This window comes from Sinocyclocheilus rhinocerous, unplaced genomic scaffold (genome assembly GCF_001515625.1).
Source record: "Sinocyclocheilus rhinocerous isolate Xijiao unplaced genomic scaffold, SAMN03320098_v1.1 scaffold574, whole genome shotgun sequence".
Lineage (NCBI taxonomy): Eukaryota > Metazoa > Chordata > Actinopteri > Cypriniformes > Cyprinidae > Sinocyclocheilus > Sinocyclocheilus rhinocerous.
In genome coordinates, this window is record NW_015659919.1 from 1,709,952 (window position 1) to 1,726,166 (window position 16,215).

General features: G+C 36.9%; 3 protein-coding genes across 4 annotated transcripts in view; 1 reads left to right on the top strand and 2 right to left on the bottom strand.

Annotated features, from left to right (window-relative positions):
* The window catches only part of LOC107724296 (uncharacterized), a 12,336-nt gene extending 5,744 nt beyond the window's left edge, over positions 1-6,592 (top strand). The window contains exons 2-5 of the mRNA XM_016533152.1: positions 224-358; positions 4,480-4,731; positions 5,826-5,876; positions 5,976-6,592. Coding sequence (XP_016388638.1) covers positions 224-358; positions 4,480-4,731; positions 5,826-5,876; positions 5,976-5,995 — 458 coding nt within the window. The 3' untranslated portion in view covers positions 5,996-6,592. The remainder of the gene's footprint in view (positions 1-223; positions 359-4,479; positions 4,732-5,825; positions 5,877-5,975) is intronic.
* Positions 6,429-10,585, bottom strand: rida (reactive intermediate imine deaminase A). Of its 2 annotated transcripts, none has more exons than XM_016533166.1 (6): positions 10,438-10,585; positions 9,003-9,105; positions 8,698-8,752; positions 8,126-8,194; positions 7,390-7,445; positions 6,429-6,865 (listed from the first exon to the last, which is right to left on the bottom strand). In XM_016533166.1, the coding sequence occupies exons 1-6, from the start codon at positions 10,500-10,502 to the stop codon at positions 6,806-6,808; spliced, it is 408 nt and encodes a 135-aa protein (XP_016388652.1). In that variant the 5' UTR covers positions 10,503-10,585; the 3' UTR covers positions 6,429-6,805. The 2 variants fall into 2 exon arrangements, with proteins under 2 accessions (XP_016388652.1, XP_016388651.1); XM_016533165.1 differs by lacking the exon at positions 10,438-10,585 and adding an exon at positions 10,120-10,262.
* Positions 10,586-12,383: 1,798 nt separating this feature from the next.
* On the bottom strand, positions 12,384-15,890 carry stk3 (serine/threonine kinase 3 (STE20 homolog, yeast)). The gene is made up of 11 exons (XM_016533124.1): positions 15,710-15,890; positions 15,353-15,433; positions 15,133-15,261; positions 14,907-15,021; positions 14,650-14,814; positions 13,971-14,138; positions 13,741-13,878; positions 13,455-13,580; positions 13,156-13,363; positions 12,897-13,069; positions 12,384-12,810 (listed from the first exon to the last, which is right to left on the bottom strand). Exons 1-11 carry the CDS (start codon positions 15,730-15,732, stop codon positions 12,652-12,654), a joined length of 1,485 nt encoding a protein of 494 aa, XP_016388610.1. The 5' UTR covers positions 15,733-15,890; the 3' UTR covers positions 12,384-12,651.
* Positions 15,891-16,215: the final 325 nt, after the last annotated feature.

The following is a 16,215-nucleotide window of genomic DNA, read 5'->3' on the forward strand; positions in this document are numbered from 1 at the left end:
CGAAGTTGATGTATTTCCTCAGCGACCAGCACGGATCAGCTCCAGGCATGACGAAGCGGACATCGTCCTCTTATGGAAGGCCAAACAAAGTAGATTTGCTTTCACAATGAAACACAGCGTCTCCATGGCATGGCGGCGGCAACAACAATACTACAGTGAGAATAAAAGTTAGGCCTTCTTTCTTTGCGTGAACATTTGGGCGGCGTTATGCAAATCTTCCCACATGAGTGCACACGCGGGGACGAGCCGTACAAGCGGCCCTACGGCTGGATGCGCTTTGCTCTGAAGGTCCGGGACAAATATCCGGACGGGAACGCTTGGCTGGGAACAAACGGATGGAGGAGCCGTTCAGTGCCCGGTGAGTGGCCCGTCTCTTACCACGGAACCAATTTAAAGGGGGCCGAGGGCATCGTACAGACTCACTTCAAGGCGGGAGACCGTCAGGCGTACGGAAGAGGGGTTTATTCATCTCCAGACATCAACGTGGCGGATATGTTTGCGAATAGCAAGAACTTCACGTCGCAAAACAATGGGAAAACTTACAAAGTCATCATGCAGAATAGAATCAACCCCCAGAAGAGGGAAATCAAGGACAAAAACATTTGGTTGGTCCCCATACCAGTAGGCACATCTGCTGCGAAAGAAAAAGAAATAGTGAAGAGCTCAATCCGACCCTATGGCCTTCTGCTTAAAACGGTGTAGGAAGGCCAACAGTATGGGCCTAGCTGAAGTTACTCTTGCATGTACTTCCAAATGCTTAATATTCTATGTTATGTTCCATATTCTCATAATGGAGAACAGAGGGACAAAATTCTATGAAATATATTAAAAAGGCATATAAAATGTTTGTTTTGCACATCATTAAGAGGAAGATGTCTATACCAATTTGTAAAAACTATGTATTTTTCTTCTCCGGAGACCCACACTTCAAGTGTTAGGCTACATGCTTAGTTGTCTTTCAAAAGCAGTAGGCTACAGTAAGTCATTTTAACCCCCTTTTATAAAATCAAAGTATTTTCCGAAAGAAAAGGTTTTAAAATGAAACCTTTCGGAAAATACTTTTGATTTTATAAAAGGGGAAAAAATGACTTATACAACTGAATATCAGCAGTGATGTTCATAAGCATGTATAGCGTTGTCTGCGCACGGACATGATGTACCATAGTTGAAGATATAGTTATGGACGGTAGGAATATTTATTGCGATGTAGATGTACAGCCTACAGTAATTTTTATGACCGTAGTTCGGGTTGGCCAGCGCTACTCCAGAAGTCACCTGCAGATGTCGCCAAAATCATTATTCAACCAACACATAGAGTAGCCGACGGGATGTTATTTTAAAGTTAGAGTAAATTTACTCATTAAACCATGTTATCGGATTTATATCGACATTTTTGGTTGTTAGAACTTAAGTTGAACACAAAGTGTCACCTGTAATTTCTTAGCATTTAAATCCGAGAGGACAGAACGTCGCTGATGTTTTAGCATTGCAAATTCAACGGTGACAAGTTACCGGGAATAAGATCAGGTTTGCATATGAGCACCGCTCATACACACTCAGGTACACCCAATGGGTTCCCTGACCAGGGAATGAGTGCGGTCTGTATCAACTGCGCGTTTAATTAGCACATTCCTCCTGCACTTGAAGTCGATGTGCGCCGCTGGGCACAACAACACTCACTAAAGTGCTTGACTTCAGTCCTGTTAAGAGGAAGACACGATGGGATGCACTTCTAGCACTCAGACCACAGCTCAAGACACAACACGACCCAACACCAAACAAGATGGATGCACATCAGGTAAGACTACACAACCCCAAAAAAATCACAATTGAGCTATATTTGGTCAAATATTGTTGATTTGCAAGGTGTTTCATGAGGTTAAGAAAGAATTGTAGGTGAGTGGGCACTGCATGCATACATAGTGTGATTATAGATGTCATAATGTAGACACCAATGCTAAAATGCTTGGCAGATCCTTAAGTGATAGAGGAAGATTGTGATCATCTTAGTTACTTTTTTGGATCCTGGGTCACCCCAACTTGAAACTGAACCCTCAACTATTGTGTAAGGCACCCAGATCCTTATCCAGAATGCTGTCATCAGTCCACCATACAGTTTAGATCTACTTGACTAGAGAAACGTACAGTATTCATTACACTAAAAGTCCCCATGGAGAAACCTAAGGTTAAACGGCTTGCCCAGAGCTTAAACCATAAGACTATAACTGAAAGTTACAAGAAAAAGGATGTTTTATGGTTTAGATCAGTGGTTCCCAACCCTGGTCCTAGAGGCACCCCAACACTGCACGTTTTGCGTGTCTCCTTAATCAAACATACCCGATTCAGGTCATCAGCTCATTAGTAGAGACTCCAAGACCTGAAAGTGGTGTGCCAGAGAAAGGAGACATGCAAAATGTGCAGTGTTTGGGTGCCTCCAGGACCAGGGTTGGGAACCACTGGTTTAGATGACAATTTCAAATTGCAATTTGATAACTGCTTTTAAATTATTAACATTCTTTCAGAGAAACACTATATTATAAGTTTTTTATAATCAGCATGCATGCAGTTTTTATGATCCCATGTTACAATTTATGTGTTTGGCAGATGTTTTAATCAATAGTGGCAAAATGCAATTACTACAAACCCATGACTCAGTTGAGCTACAGGAACAAAATATTTGTACTTTTAAAAATGGATTTGTCACACTGCAGCAGCAAAAAATGTGATTAGAAATGGTAAAATATTTAAAATGGTGACTGGTCAGAACACCTAAAATATACACGCAAAACTTTTGCGTGTCTCCTTAATCAAACATACCCGATTCAGGTCATCAGCTCATTAGTAGAGACTCCAAGACCTGAAAGTGGTGTGCCAGAGAAAGGAGACATGCAAAATGTGCAGTGTTTGGGTGCCTCCAGGACCAGGGTTGGGAACCACTGGTTTAGATGACAATTTCAAATTGCAATTTGATAACTGCTTTTAAATTATTAACATTCTTTCAGAGAAACACTATATTATAAGTTTTTTATAATCAGCATGCATGCAGTTTTTATGATCCCATGTTACAATTTATGTGTTTGGCAGATGTTTTAATCAATAGTGGCAAAATGCAATTACTACAAACCCATGACTCAGTTGAGCTACAGGAACAAAATATTTGTACTTTTAAAAATGGATTTGTCACACTGCAGCAGCAAAAAATGTGATTAGAAATGGTAAAATATTTAAAATGGTGACTGGTCAGAACACCTAAAATATACACGCAAAACACACCTTCCCTTTATACATTAACATGTTTTAACCTAAAATGTTGATATTGATTGCAATCTTGTGAACATTCATAAAATGTGTTTTAAAAAACATTTAAATAGAATTTTGAGTTTGGTTGTATTGAATTAAATTTGTCAAACAAATGAAGTAAATTTGTATTTTGCTTTGTTGATGTTACATGTCTGTTTCCTGAGATATCACAGTGGGTGAGTTCTTGGAATTTGAGGAAATACATTTTGGGTGATCCCTCAAGTGTGGTGACATTTAAACAAAGTGTGTGCTTATGGAACTGAGAAGAAGGTTTCATGTAAATGTTGTGTGCTTTAGATCACAGATGTCCGATGCCATAAAGCTCTGCTAGTTTGCCTGTTTTAATACATCCATTTTCTTTCAGCACCTGTTGTTACGTTAAGCTTTATTATTTAACCAGAACGTCAGTGTATTGCTTTCAGTTTCATATAATTACTAGTAGTGTAGCTTCTATAATAGACTAGACCAAGCTTTAGTTTAAGGGTTTCTGTTAAATTAAAAGGTCTCAGAAAGAGTTGTCTTCTACCTTACTGACACTTGACACACACAAGATGGGAAAAGAGAAAGGACACAACATATTTTTCATATTTCTGTATTGATGAAATGTGAATTCTGTGGAAAAGATTTAAATGTAGTAAAATGTGTTGAACCGAGCTGAGTATACTGAACTCAAATTGGAATATTTTATCAGTATTGAAATTGAGATGGTTTGTGCTGTGGAAACCTGTCTGAAAAAAAAATAAATATAATGCTGCTGTGGAAATTACACAATATATCACAAGTTCTTTCTCCGTGCAGGCCTAGTTGTACTCCTTTTGAATGTTTTATAATCAAAATAAATAATTATATGTAAAAAAGGCTATATGTACAATATTTAAAAAGGGTATTTTTTTTAATCATTGATATACAAATTTATTTTGTGTATATTTTGAATTTAGATATTTAAAAATTGTGGTTTTGTCTTTTTTTTTTTTTTAATTTCTGAGTAGTTTAAGTTAGTTTTTAGTTTTAGTAAAGTGCTTCAACTTCAGCTTATTTTCGCAACATTTCTAATTTTTTGTTTTATTTATTACATTTTATTTTAAAGTTGATTTTACTTCAATTAATGAATTCTTTTAATGCTTTTAGTTTCAGTTCACGATGATAACCCTGGTGAAAACATTTGTCTTAATCTTTAAGGAACAAGTAATGAAAACGGTGGTCCTGCAGCAGACAGTGAGACGATTCCAGACCAAACCCAGGCTGAGGAATCTCCACAGACATCCAGTGCACCTCCTGAAGCCTCGGAGGAAATACAGAGCTCTGAGGCTGCTGTAGCTCACAGTGAACCAGAAGCAGCTGCTACTGAGGCCGTTACATCTGACCAGCCTGCTGAAGCCGAATCCAGCCCCTCTACGACAGCTGAGAATACCGACGAACCAGCACCAAGTGGTACGTTTCACATTTACAGACAACAGCACGTCAGGTTTCTGCCAGTTTCCATAACTTAAAAGGACTGTGAGCAAAGTCTCATGGAAAAACTGGCGCAGAGTAGTTCTTCAAGATTAAAGTACATAATACCTTGTGTTCTGGGCTTGTGCATGCAAATGGCTTTGGTACTTTCAAGGGACGTATCTCTAGATGCAAAACACTGTGCACATTCTCTTTTGCAATGAAGGCTTCCTGGAATACCTTTGTATTGTTATAAGAAGTTAAAGCACCATTTTACACATTCATACTTAAGTGAAAGGTGATGGCACTAGTTTAAACAGGTAATAGTGTGTTTGTTTAACACTAAGTAACCTGACAAGTGTCCTACTAACTGTTCGGTGACCCAGGAGTACAACACTGCCCTGCTTAGTTTCCCCTTTCCAGCCCTGTTACCGAACGTTTTACTAAGGGTTTCTAGCAGATGTTCTGAAATCTGATGGTCTGAAAAAGGTTAGGAGAACTGAACCTTGAGAGAGAGCTTGATTTCTGGTTTATGAATACACAGTAAAAATGGAATTGGGAGTAGTGCATTATTTTCATCTTTAACAGTAGTTCCTTTGGCCAGATCTTAAATGTGGCGAGGGCCATAGCATGCCTCACTGCCTGAATTTTAAATGTAAATGACAATTTATCCACGGATGCAAATGTCTTGGGTGCAATATGGAAAAAAAACTTTGACATTGTCAAATAACATAATGACTAACCACAGAACAGAATGCAACAAGAACTAATACTCTGCTGGACACAGCAACTGATTTTAAATACTCATTTTATATTTTTAATTTGTTTTAGAAAGTCCAACGTGAGAAACACACAGGACGTGTCCTAAAAAGATACAATCAGCTAACGTTCTCTGTAGACGGATACATTTATCATATATATATATATATACTGCATATGAATGAGAATTTGAGTTCGTTTTTAATAAACTTTTTTACTTATTTTTTTTAGTAACAAATTTATTACCAATTATCAACCATTATGAATAAAAAAAAATATGAATTAAGCCTAAACTAAATTAATGGAAATAATTACATGCATCTCTATTTCCACAGAAAATACAACTGAGGCCCAGGCCGAATCTTCCCCACCAGAGGAAGCACCTGGTAAGTAGCGTAATACGATGCAAGACAGACCTAAAAAGTTCATCATCTCCCGAGGATAAATATCTTGTCTGATTTCCCATACCACTTAATCTCTTTCAGCCTCTGGTGAAGATAGTTAAGTGTGCATCATTTGGCACAGTTACTACAGAATCCAGACTCAACCACCTATTTTCAATAAAATCAAGATTTCATACGCATAGTTTAAAAATACAGTGAAACATTAGCTTATTTATTAAATAGATATTGCTTGTTCGTTGCCAAGATATAGACCAACTGGTCTTCAGAGACTCTGTGCCTGTCTTTATATACAAAGATTACAAACATCCCACTCCAGTTATAGTTTATTGAATTATTATTGCTGGCTTTAGCTAGATATTTCCTTCAATATTTAATATCGGTGCCTATTTTAGTGGCTTTACCCCTCTATAAAAAATGCAAAAAGCCAAAGAGAATATGAAAATTGTGGAATGCTATTTATATAATTATGTAATATTTTAACCAACTGAAATAAAATGTTACATACATTTTAAATGACAATGGACATAATATTTGAAAAACAGGCCTTTTGGTTTTATTTATTGTATGCTAATGTTTTCCTGCAACAAACACGACAGATTTAACTCAACAAATGCAAGTAATGTTGTTTTTGTGTTGTGGTTGATTTAATGTGATAATGACAAGTTTAAAAATAAAGCTGAATTGAACTGGGTTTTGAATTGTTGCTATTATAGAATATATAATGATGATCAACCGTAAATTGGAAACCCTCAATAGCATGTTTATATTAGCAAACTGGGCAACAGACTTGGTGACTTCCCTGTTATCAGTTTAATGGGAGGTTAAATGTCTGATTGATTTTGTAATCTGGGATGTGGTTTGTCTCCGTATAACTGTATTTACAATTTATGATTCATGCTGGGTTCATATAGTCAGGAGGCATCCGTGATGGGCCCCAACACAGCGATCGCTTCGATCTCAACAAGTCCCCCCTGTAAAACAGAAAGTGTTTAAATGAGGTATAAACACAATGCAGATTTATGGGATTTTCCTCGTTTTTTAACTCAAGTTGATCACTTACAGTAAAGTAACAGCACAACTCTCCACAAGAAGTCATATAATTTGAGGTATTCTTCATCTCCATAGCTCAAGCAGTGTGAGATGGATTGTGTGCCAAGTTTAATACTTGCACAACTGTTCAAAGGTTTTGGTCAGACTTTTAAATGTTTTGAAAGAAGTCTCTTATATTCACCAAGGCTGCATTTATTTGATTAAAAACCGTAATAATGCGAGACATTTTTTACAATTTAAAATAATGTTTCTATTTTAATATATTTTAAAATGTAATTAATTCCTGTAATGACAGTTACATTTTCAGCATATAACTCCAGTCTTCAGTGTCACATGATCCTTCAGAAGTCATTCTAATAGGCTGATTTACTGACCCCAAACTTTTGAACCGTAGTGTGTAGTTAACTTAGCAAACACCACTAACTAGTCTGTGTTTAATACTCACTCTGGGCAGGGCAGCTACTTGATAGGCAGCTCTAGCTGGGAAATTGCTCTTGAAAACTGAAGAAAGACAAAAAAAAACCCATCTGTGTTCTTTACTGATGACAAAGATAAACAAAACTGGCAGTAAAGTTGAGCTATATAAGATATAATCTTCATCTGGTATAGTTCTTGTGATAATGAAAAGCAGCCTCTTATGCCTGTGTTTATATGTATCATTAATTGCATCATAAGTTTTAAAGAGAGAATGACATGAATTCAGTTCAGAGTATTTGTTGATGCTGCAGGTTTGCATGTCACATCACGGAAAGTTCTGTGTGGTAGGAGGCAGTGATGATGGGTTGTCCTCGTAAAGAGGAGGCTTTCGTTTCACAGAACTGCACTGTATCCCTTTACACGCAGACAGGATAGGATTACCCATCAGCATTGTGTTCAAGAGGAAATACCCAGGGATGCACAGAGGCATCATTGTGGAACATTTGAATAATCAATAACTTGCATAAAGCATTAGCACTAAAGTGCAGGATGGGAAGTAAAGTTATTTTAGAGGAAGGTATATACAGGGAACACAAATGTCATGATTGTTTTTAACTCCACAACAAAGGACACCAATGTCATTCCCAATTATGAGGTTTTCTACATTAGCAAGACTACTGAAACGGAAGGCAAATCTGTGGTTGTATGTGTGTATGACACTCTGTGATGAATTATTCCACCATGATTCTTTTATTCATACTCACACTGCTTGTAAACATCATTGACGTTATTGAAGTCATTAATGTCTGCCAACAACACTGTGGTTTTGACAACTGCAAAAAAAAAGAAAAAAAAAAAGATAAAATAAAAGTACAGTTTATAAAATGCCTGAAAATTTATAAGAACTGACATGTTAAAAAAAAAAAGTTCACTCAAAAATGAAAATTTGCTGAAAATTTACTTTCAGGCCATCTGAGATGTAGATAAGTTTGTTTCTTCATCATAAAAAAAATTGGATAAATGTAGCATTACATCATTTGCTCAGCAGTGGATCCTCTGCAGTGAATGGGTGCCGTCAGAATGCGAGTCCAAACAGCTGATAAAAACATCACAATAATCCACAAGTAATTTACAGTCCATCAATTAGTGTCTTGTGAGGTGAAAAGCTACATGTTTGTAAGAAACAAATCCATCATTTCTAACTTCAAACCGTTGCTTTGGGTTGCCATATGGAATACAGCATACATCCTAGATGGCGTGAGGGTGAGTACATTTTCAGCAAATTAAAATTTTTGGGTGAGCTATTACTTTAAGCAGGTGATGCTTGATGATTTACCATTTTCATATCCACATCCAGCAGCTTTCAGAATCTCCCCCATATTAATGAGTGCCTATGTAGTTGTAAGGAAAAACACTGAAACATGCATAACTACATTTATCCAATATTGGATTTTTAAGTGAAAATAACTGCTTTGTGTAATAAAACTTGTTAGTTTGTGTATTAAAGTCAACGTGAAATCCAAACTGACCATATATACTTAATATATTAATTACTTAAAATATAATTCTAATACATGATTGTGTATGATATTCATCAAAATGTCAACAATTATTTAAGGGCCACTATATGCGTTTTGTCACCTGCTTGGCCTGAGCCTGCACTCCTCCTGCCACCAACTGTCCACCAACGTCCATGCCGATCTGTCCTGAGATGTACATTGTACGGTCCACCAAAACGGCCTGGCTGAATGTAGTAGCAATATAATTTAAAATGTGAATTAATAGTGAACTCTGATTTAGGAAGGAATAAGGATGTTTTACTAATATACATTACAATGCATTGTGGGAAATGTTGTCTTCCTCTGCCTTCTGTCGGCACAAACAGTGCACTGCAGTTATAACTAGCCCAACAGCCGATCAAGTTTTCTTGCTTTATTTAAGGTTGGGCATAGTATATTTGGATATTATTAATCAGAAATTGGATACTTAATATTATATAATCTAAAATATCACACAGTAGCATTGCGGACCACAAAGATCAATTGTAAGTTCAGCTTGAGAGATCATAGTCCAAGACAATATCAAGTCCAAGTTAATATGTGTCTAATACAAGACAACTTCAGTAAGTTATACAATGCAAAAATTACTGCCAGTTGTTTTAGCACAACGTTTACACAACTGCAAGATCATAGGTCAGCTCATACATTAAATCTAATCAATATTGATTCATGCTGGTTTAATGATGTACAGTAATCAGCTGAGCATAAAGTGAAATGTATATAATGTAGAATATATGCAAAAAACAAAACAAAAAACACTAATCTAGTGCCAGAAATACTTTTCCAAAGCCATTTTTAACATAACCATACTGTTAAAGCAGAAGATACCGCATTGACCTCTTGTCAAGTCAATGAACTTGACACCTCCTCTTACTGTCTATTGGTTAAAACATCAACACCCCTATTGTAACCACTTTCAAGTGCATTTTATGCTAAATAAATAAATACATTAATTAATTAAAATAAAAAGCTCTTAGTAAATGGTAAATGCCTTTTCTTTTTTTTCTTTGGAGAAACCCTTTTATATTTTTATAAAGGGGGTTGAAGCCCCCAGTTAAAATGATAAAACGGTTGTGTTATGGAGCGTTACAGAAATATTATCATAATGCATGCATAAAATCCCTATTTTACAATTGAAAACCGTTTTGAATCTAAATGCTATTGTTGTGTAACATTAAAGTGAATGAGAAGACTCTTACCTGTATATGCCTTGTCTAATAGGGGCTTTAGGTGTATATGGAATTTTTCTCTGAATAAAATCCATCTCATCCAAACAGTTTATGAAAAGTAAATCGCACCAAATCTCCAGCACAAAGTTGCTGAGTGCGCTTTGTAAAGACACGCCTCGAACAAATATTGCATTGCAGCCTATGTCAGGTCTTTTGTTGCTCAATGCTGGCTGTTAAATGCATAGCTGGAGGTGTTTTATATCCATATGCTAGAGCATGTCACATGTGCGTTTGCTGAGGAACGTAAACATGCTGGTTTGACTGAACAGCAGACAGACAGACTCTCACCTGTAAGGCCCGATGGCGGCTGGAGCAGCTGCAGTGTGAATGATCTTCCTAATAACCGCAGACATCTCTGAACACTGAGATCCCAACGACACCCGCCGCGAAGCACAGCTGTCGGTAAACTTCTACTTGAGTTAGTGAATGAGAGTAAAGCAGGTTTGTTGGGATTCACTTCCAGTAGGCGTCAGCTATTCCTACCATAACGACCCACATATAGAGACATTTGTATTTACGATCCTTCAATAACATGTCGCACAGTATGGAACTATATTTAGGAGAAAGTTCAAGGAAATAAATCGTAGACAGAACATGTATGGTTAAACAAGCTGATACAGGTCTTTATGCATAAATATAGTAGTTGTCACATGACAGAATAAAGCAGAGCTCTGTGTAATAGAGTGATTACGGTAATTAATGTAACCAGTTAAGAAGTCTTCATCTTCTGTTTTTTATGGTTTGTAGGCCTAAATATAATTTTATAAATATTAGCTTAATTACTGTAGTTTAAAAAAAAGTGTTTATAGTTTAAATTGTTTGGGGGAATGTTAAAATCATATTCAAACCATGTTTTTGTAACTTCAGACTAAAAAGTTTAATTTTGAAAAAAAAAAGTAAGTTTTTTTGCTCTCAAAAAGAACAATTTCTATTTAAGAAAAAAATTTTGAGCTAAAAAAAAAATAGAACAACATTTTACTAATTTTCTAGGACTGGAAATCATTAAAATTTTCCCTTTGTTTGGTTTGTCTGTGTATTGTTGTGAAATAAGTGCACATGGAGTTTAAGGAGACAAGTAACAGACCTTTATTCAAAAACTCTATGCAGAGTGCAAAAAATAACATACATTATGAATAACGCACAATAAATTAGAGTGTTCAGTAAAAATGTGCTTATGTAAATGTCAGAGTATGAAATAAACTGATATAACTCACAACTGCAGGAAATGTAAGGCATTGGTAACATCCCTAACTATTTTATGAATAAGCTTTTGTAAAAAAAGAAAAATAATTAGCAGACTATACTTCAAACCAACTCAGATTTATAGACATCATCAGTCCACAATCAGGGCATAAACATTGTGAGAGTCATTTTAAAGTCTATTTAAAACAACTCACGCTTCTCTGAAAAGATTCAGCAACTGGTTTAGGTCATTCACATTACTGGCATTGTTACATTACTATGTCCTTGAGTTGCTGTATTGCTTTTGGTAGTTATGGAGACTCAATAGGCCTAGTAATGATGGTACCATTACCATAATGAGAAACAAAATCAACTGTATTGGAATGACTCGATCTTTGAAAAAGACCAGAAGAGAGACAGTTCAAAGCCGAGCAACGCCTGAGATAAAACGAGAACTTTAAAATGGGGCACAGGAAAAGTAGTTCTCACTTCCTCACAAATACTTGCCACAAGTTATCAAAAAGCCAGTGGCAGCGAAGAGACCATAGGGAAGACATCACACAGAAACATTCAGAAACCGAGAAAGTGACATTCAGCATAAATAAGCCATGCATATTTACAAAGCTGTGGACAGATGTTTCAAACCTCACTTTGTGCCGACAAGGAATTTTGATGGGATGGGAAATTGGGAAGCATAGCTGCAGGAACGGTCCCATTTCTTTCTAAATTAATACCAGTAACGATGACAGTGGCATCTTTACTCTAAAATGGTCCCAAATTAGCAGAATACTAACCTATAGCTTGGTGATGCAAACTTCAAAAAAAGGGTTATCAAGCGCTCGAAGGCATTCTCTACTTTTGATTGTCTTTGGTTTAGTAATCCATTCACACTAAAAATGACTTTGCAGCAGTCCAACCAGCATTTCTTAAAAATTCAGCCACAAAACTTCACATTTTCACAGTAAATTTCGCCTTGGATTCATTTACAGTATTAAGAAAGTATTAACCACGGATGTAGAGATGGCTTGAATTTTAAAGTTAAGGAAGAAAAGCCTAAACTTCATAACAATAGAGAGTGAGACTGATTAAGATTGTGAATAATTTGTTCTGTTTAAAGTGAACTCCTAATATTGTGCCCTTTGAATTCTAAAGAACAAACTAACAAATCGTGATTTTAGGTTTTATACATCCACTGGGACCTTCTTCGAATGTACAAACAGCAGGAGTCTAGAATAAGATGCATCAGTACAAAGACTGAACACAGAAGGGGACATAAGATCTGGCCAGCCAGCTTTGAAGCTTCAGCATCTGTGAAGTCGGTTAGAAGTTCTGCTGCCGGCGTTTCTTCGCATCCATGGCGTCAAGGATGGGTTGCCTCTTGGCTGTGTAGCGCTGCCGCAGATCTTCAATCTCTCGCTCCATCATGGGGTCCAGAGCAGAAAGGCGCATCTGGAGCTCCTCAAAATCGAGGTTTTTCAGCTTCACAGACAGAAACACACAGTGACTCATTTGATTCAGCTTTATGCATAAACAACCGATCATAAGAACATCATCAGAGCACTTACAAAATCGAAATCTCCATCTTGTGGCACTTTCCAATTATCAGGGAAAGCGGTCTTGGAAATTAAACACGGGTCCTGCTGGTTGTGATTGTAACCCTCTTGTGCTTTATTTGAGTCTTGTTTGTCGAAGTAGTCCATGAAGGATGGACGTTGAATTTGCTGAGATGTAGGATTTCCTGTTTAAAGGAAAAAAACATCAGATTAAACATTTCTCAAAGCAGCACAAAAGTGTTAACGTAAGGAAAAATACATAAATACTCACTCCTCATCGAGCCGAGATCTACCTCCTCCTCCTCATCATCATCATCGCTGTTAATGACCATGGTGCCCAGGTCAGACTCCAGCATGGTGCTGCCGTGCTCGATCATGGTCTGAGCACCGTCGCTCATGGTGCCTGTGGCTCGCATGGTTCCAGCGCTCTCTGAACCAGACTTCACCATGGTGTGGGAATCCACTTCCACTTCCTCATCCTGCACAATGCAGTCACATACGACATCAGCTACAACACAAACGCTGACGTAAACTGAAGAACTAATATACAACGTCGGTGAATTATCTCACCGAGTTCTCGTCATCCTCCTCCAGCTCTCTCTGCTGCTCCTGTTGTCTCTTGGCCTTCATCTCCATGGCCTCTGTGATCAGGTCCCGCAGGATGGTCACCGGCTTAGCATTGGTTATAAATGGATGCTGCCGGATAGACAATGAAAAGCATACCAGATGTTTATGAACAGGACTTGGATGGAAAACCAAAAAACAAATCCCCAAAATAAAGCAGGGAATGAATAAATAGCTGTATGAATCATACACAGGAACTAGTAGTTAGCAATATTTTTGGCTCTTCCTATACCTGGAGCAGTTGAGTGGCCGTTGCTCTCTGCTCTGGGTTCTTCACCAGACATTTCTTCACAAAATCTGTGAATTCATCACTCCACAGCTCTGGCTTGCGGAAAGTGGGTGGAGGGTTTGTGGGGATCATAAAAATAGCCTGATGACACAAAAAGACAAAACAAGACACCATCAGCAACCAGTTTCTTGTTTAAATTCCACATCAAGGACTTCTCAGCATGTTCCACTCACTCTCATTGGATGAATGTCTGCATAAGGAGGCTTTCCTTCGGCCATTTCTATGGATGTGATGCCGAGAGACCAGATATCTGCCACGCAGTTGTAGCCGATCTCCTGGATTACTTCAGGGGCCATCCAGAAGGGTGTTCCTATAACCGTGTTCCTCTTCGCCATTGTGTCCTTTTGTGGACATTATAAATAAACATGATTAGTTCATGAAACATGATATACACGACCAGTTTGGATACACTTGACCGAAACTGATCTTAGATGATCATGGATGAGAGAAAAAATTTTCATTTGGATACTTAAATACTTAGAATATTAATGTAAATTATGTTTAGTTTTTACAAAAACTTTTAATGAATGATTTGGGCTCAATGATAAAGAAAAAAGTGAGGCTTTTTTTTTGAAAAAGCTAAAAATACAAAATGTATTCGTTTAAAACAACATAATTCCCACACGTCCACACTACGGAATTACACTATTTGTATTTTTTTTATTCAACAAATAATGAAAAAAAAAAAAAAAGACAAACAAGCAAAAAGCGCATGATGTTTTATATTTTTAATGACTTTTTCTATTATTCTAAAATATAGAATATTTTAATAAAAATGTTGAGTAATATTCAAACCTTTAACTAGCAGTTTATGCAAGTTCTACATTAAGCCAAGATAGTTTCAATACTCACGGTAAGTTGTCCAGCCACTCCGAAATCAGCTAGTTTAGCATGGCCCTCTGTGTTGAGGAGAATATTCCCTGCTTTGATGTCTCTGTGGATTTTCCTCATGAAATGGAGATACTCCAGACCTTTCAAGGTGGATTTGAGGACTGTGGCGATCTCATCTTCGGTGAGCTTGTCAAGAGAGAAAAAATAATAATTTTTTGGTGTTACTAACCATGCAATGAAGTTCTGTAGTGTATTTAAAACAGTTGTATTGTATTTACCGTTTTGTTGCGCAGTCTGATGATATCAGACACCGATCCAGCGCCACAGTACTCCATCACAATCCACAGATCTGTGTTCTTGAAATAGCTGCCATAGTACTTCACCACATAAGGACTGTTAAAATACAAGAAAACAGTAACTGCAGTGTTGGGAAATGTTTCATATAGAGCCAATAATGAGAGTTTAGTAAAACGTTACTTTTTATTCATTATTAGACTGTTTTACCTGTCACATTGCTGCATTATGGAGATCTCTTTGATGATCTCCTGGAGGTCTGATTCGACAGGAACCTGTTTAATGGCCACAACCTGGCCTGATTCCTTGTGAATGGCTTTAAAAACACTGCCATATGATCTGAACCAAAAAAACAAAAGTCATTATATTAAATTTTTAAACAAAACTTATGCCTACAACATCACTTAAGAAGTATAATGTTAATACACACCCTTCTCCAAGCTTTTCAAGGACATCAAACACTTCCTCTGGCTGCTTGGTAAGACTGTCTTCACTGAGTTTCTTCAGTTTACTGTCATGAATAAACAAAATCGTAGTTTATTTAATGCGTAAAACGTCATGGGTCCAGACAGCAGAAGTTAAAATCTAACCTAAACTTATATATGCACCAATAAACATAACAACAACTGGTCTTGTAGCTTTAGTTAATTACGAACATTAAGATATTAACCCAATAATCTATTCTAGTTCGTTAACTGATCTGCAGTTTCAGTTTGGTTAGTAAGACGAGGCCTGTAAATATTAGCTTGACTGATAGCTGGTTAGCCAAGCTAATCTTTTCACTTACTTTTTGGGCACCGAATGCTCCATTCTTGTTATTCTAATGAACAGGTAATTTCCGATTAATTTCAAACACTTTGTTTGCTTAAAACTTAAGAAATAAAGCAATAACGCATGTTTTGTTTGGACTTTCAGGAAGCACTTTCTGTCTTTCCGTGCCGCCGCTAAAAACGATGTGAAGCGAGCTGACGTGTGGGATTTTCCGTGACAAACCGTACTTCAAAATAAAAGTCCCACGAGCGTCATTGTTAAGACAAAAAAATACTGTAACTATCCAATTTTTATAAAATACAAAATTTGATTACATACTAAATTCTATCTATTTAATACTAAATATATCGCTTGAGGCTCAGCGAGGTTGCAATAATGGAGACTCTCATTTACAGCGTTGCAGCAGAAAATAAATTATACATTAACACCATGAATCCATTCAAAGGCCAGTTTGAGAGTTTCAGTGGCTTTCATTTAGTTTCATATTTATGGACAGCTATTTAATGTTGTTTAAACGTTCCT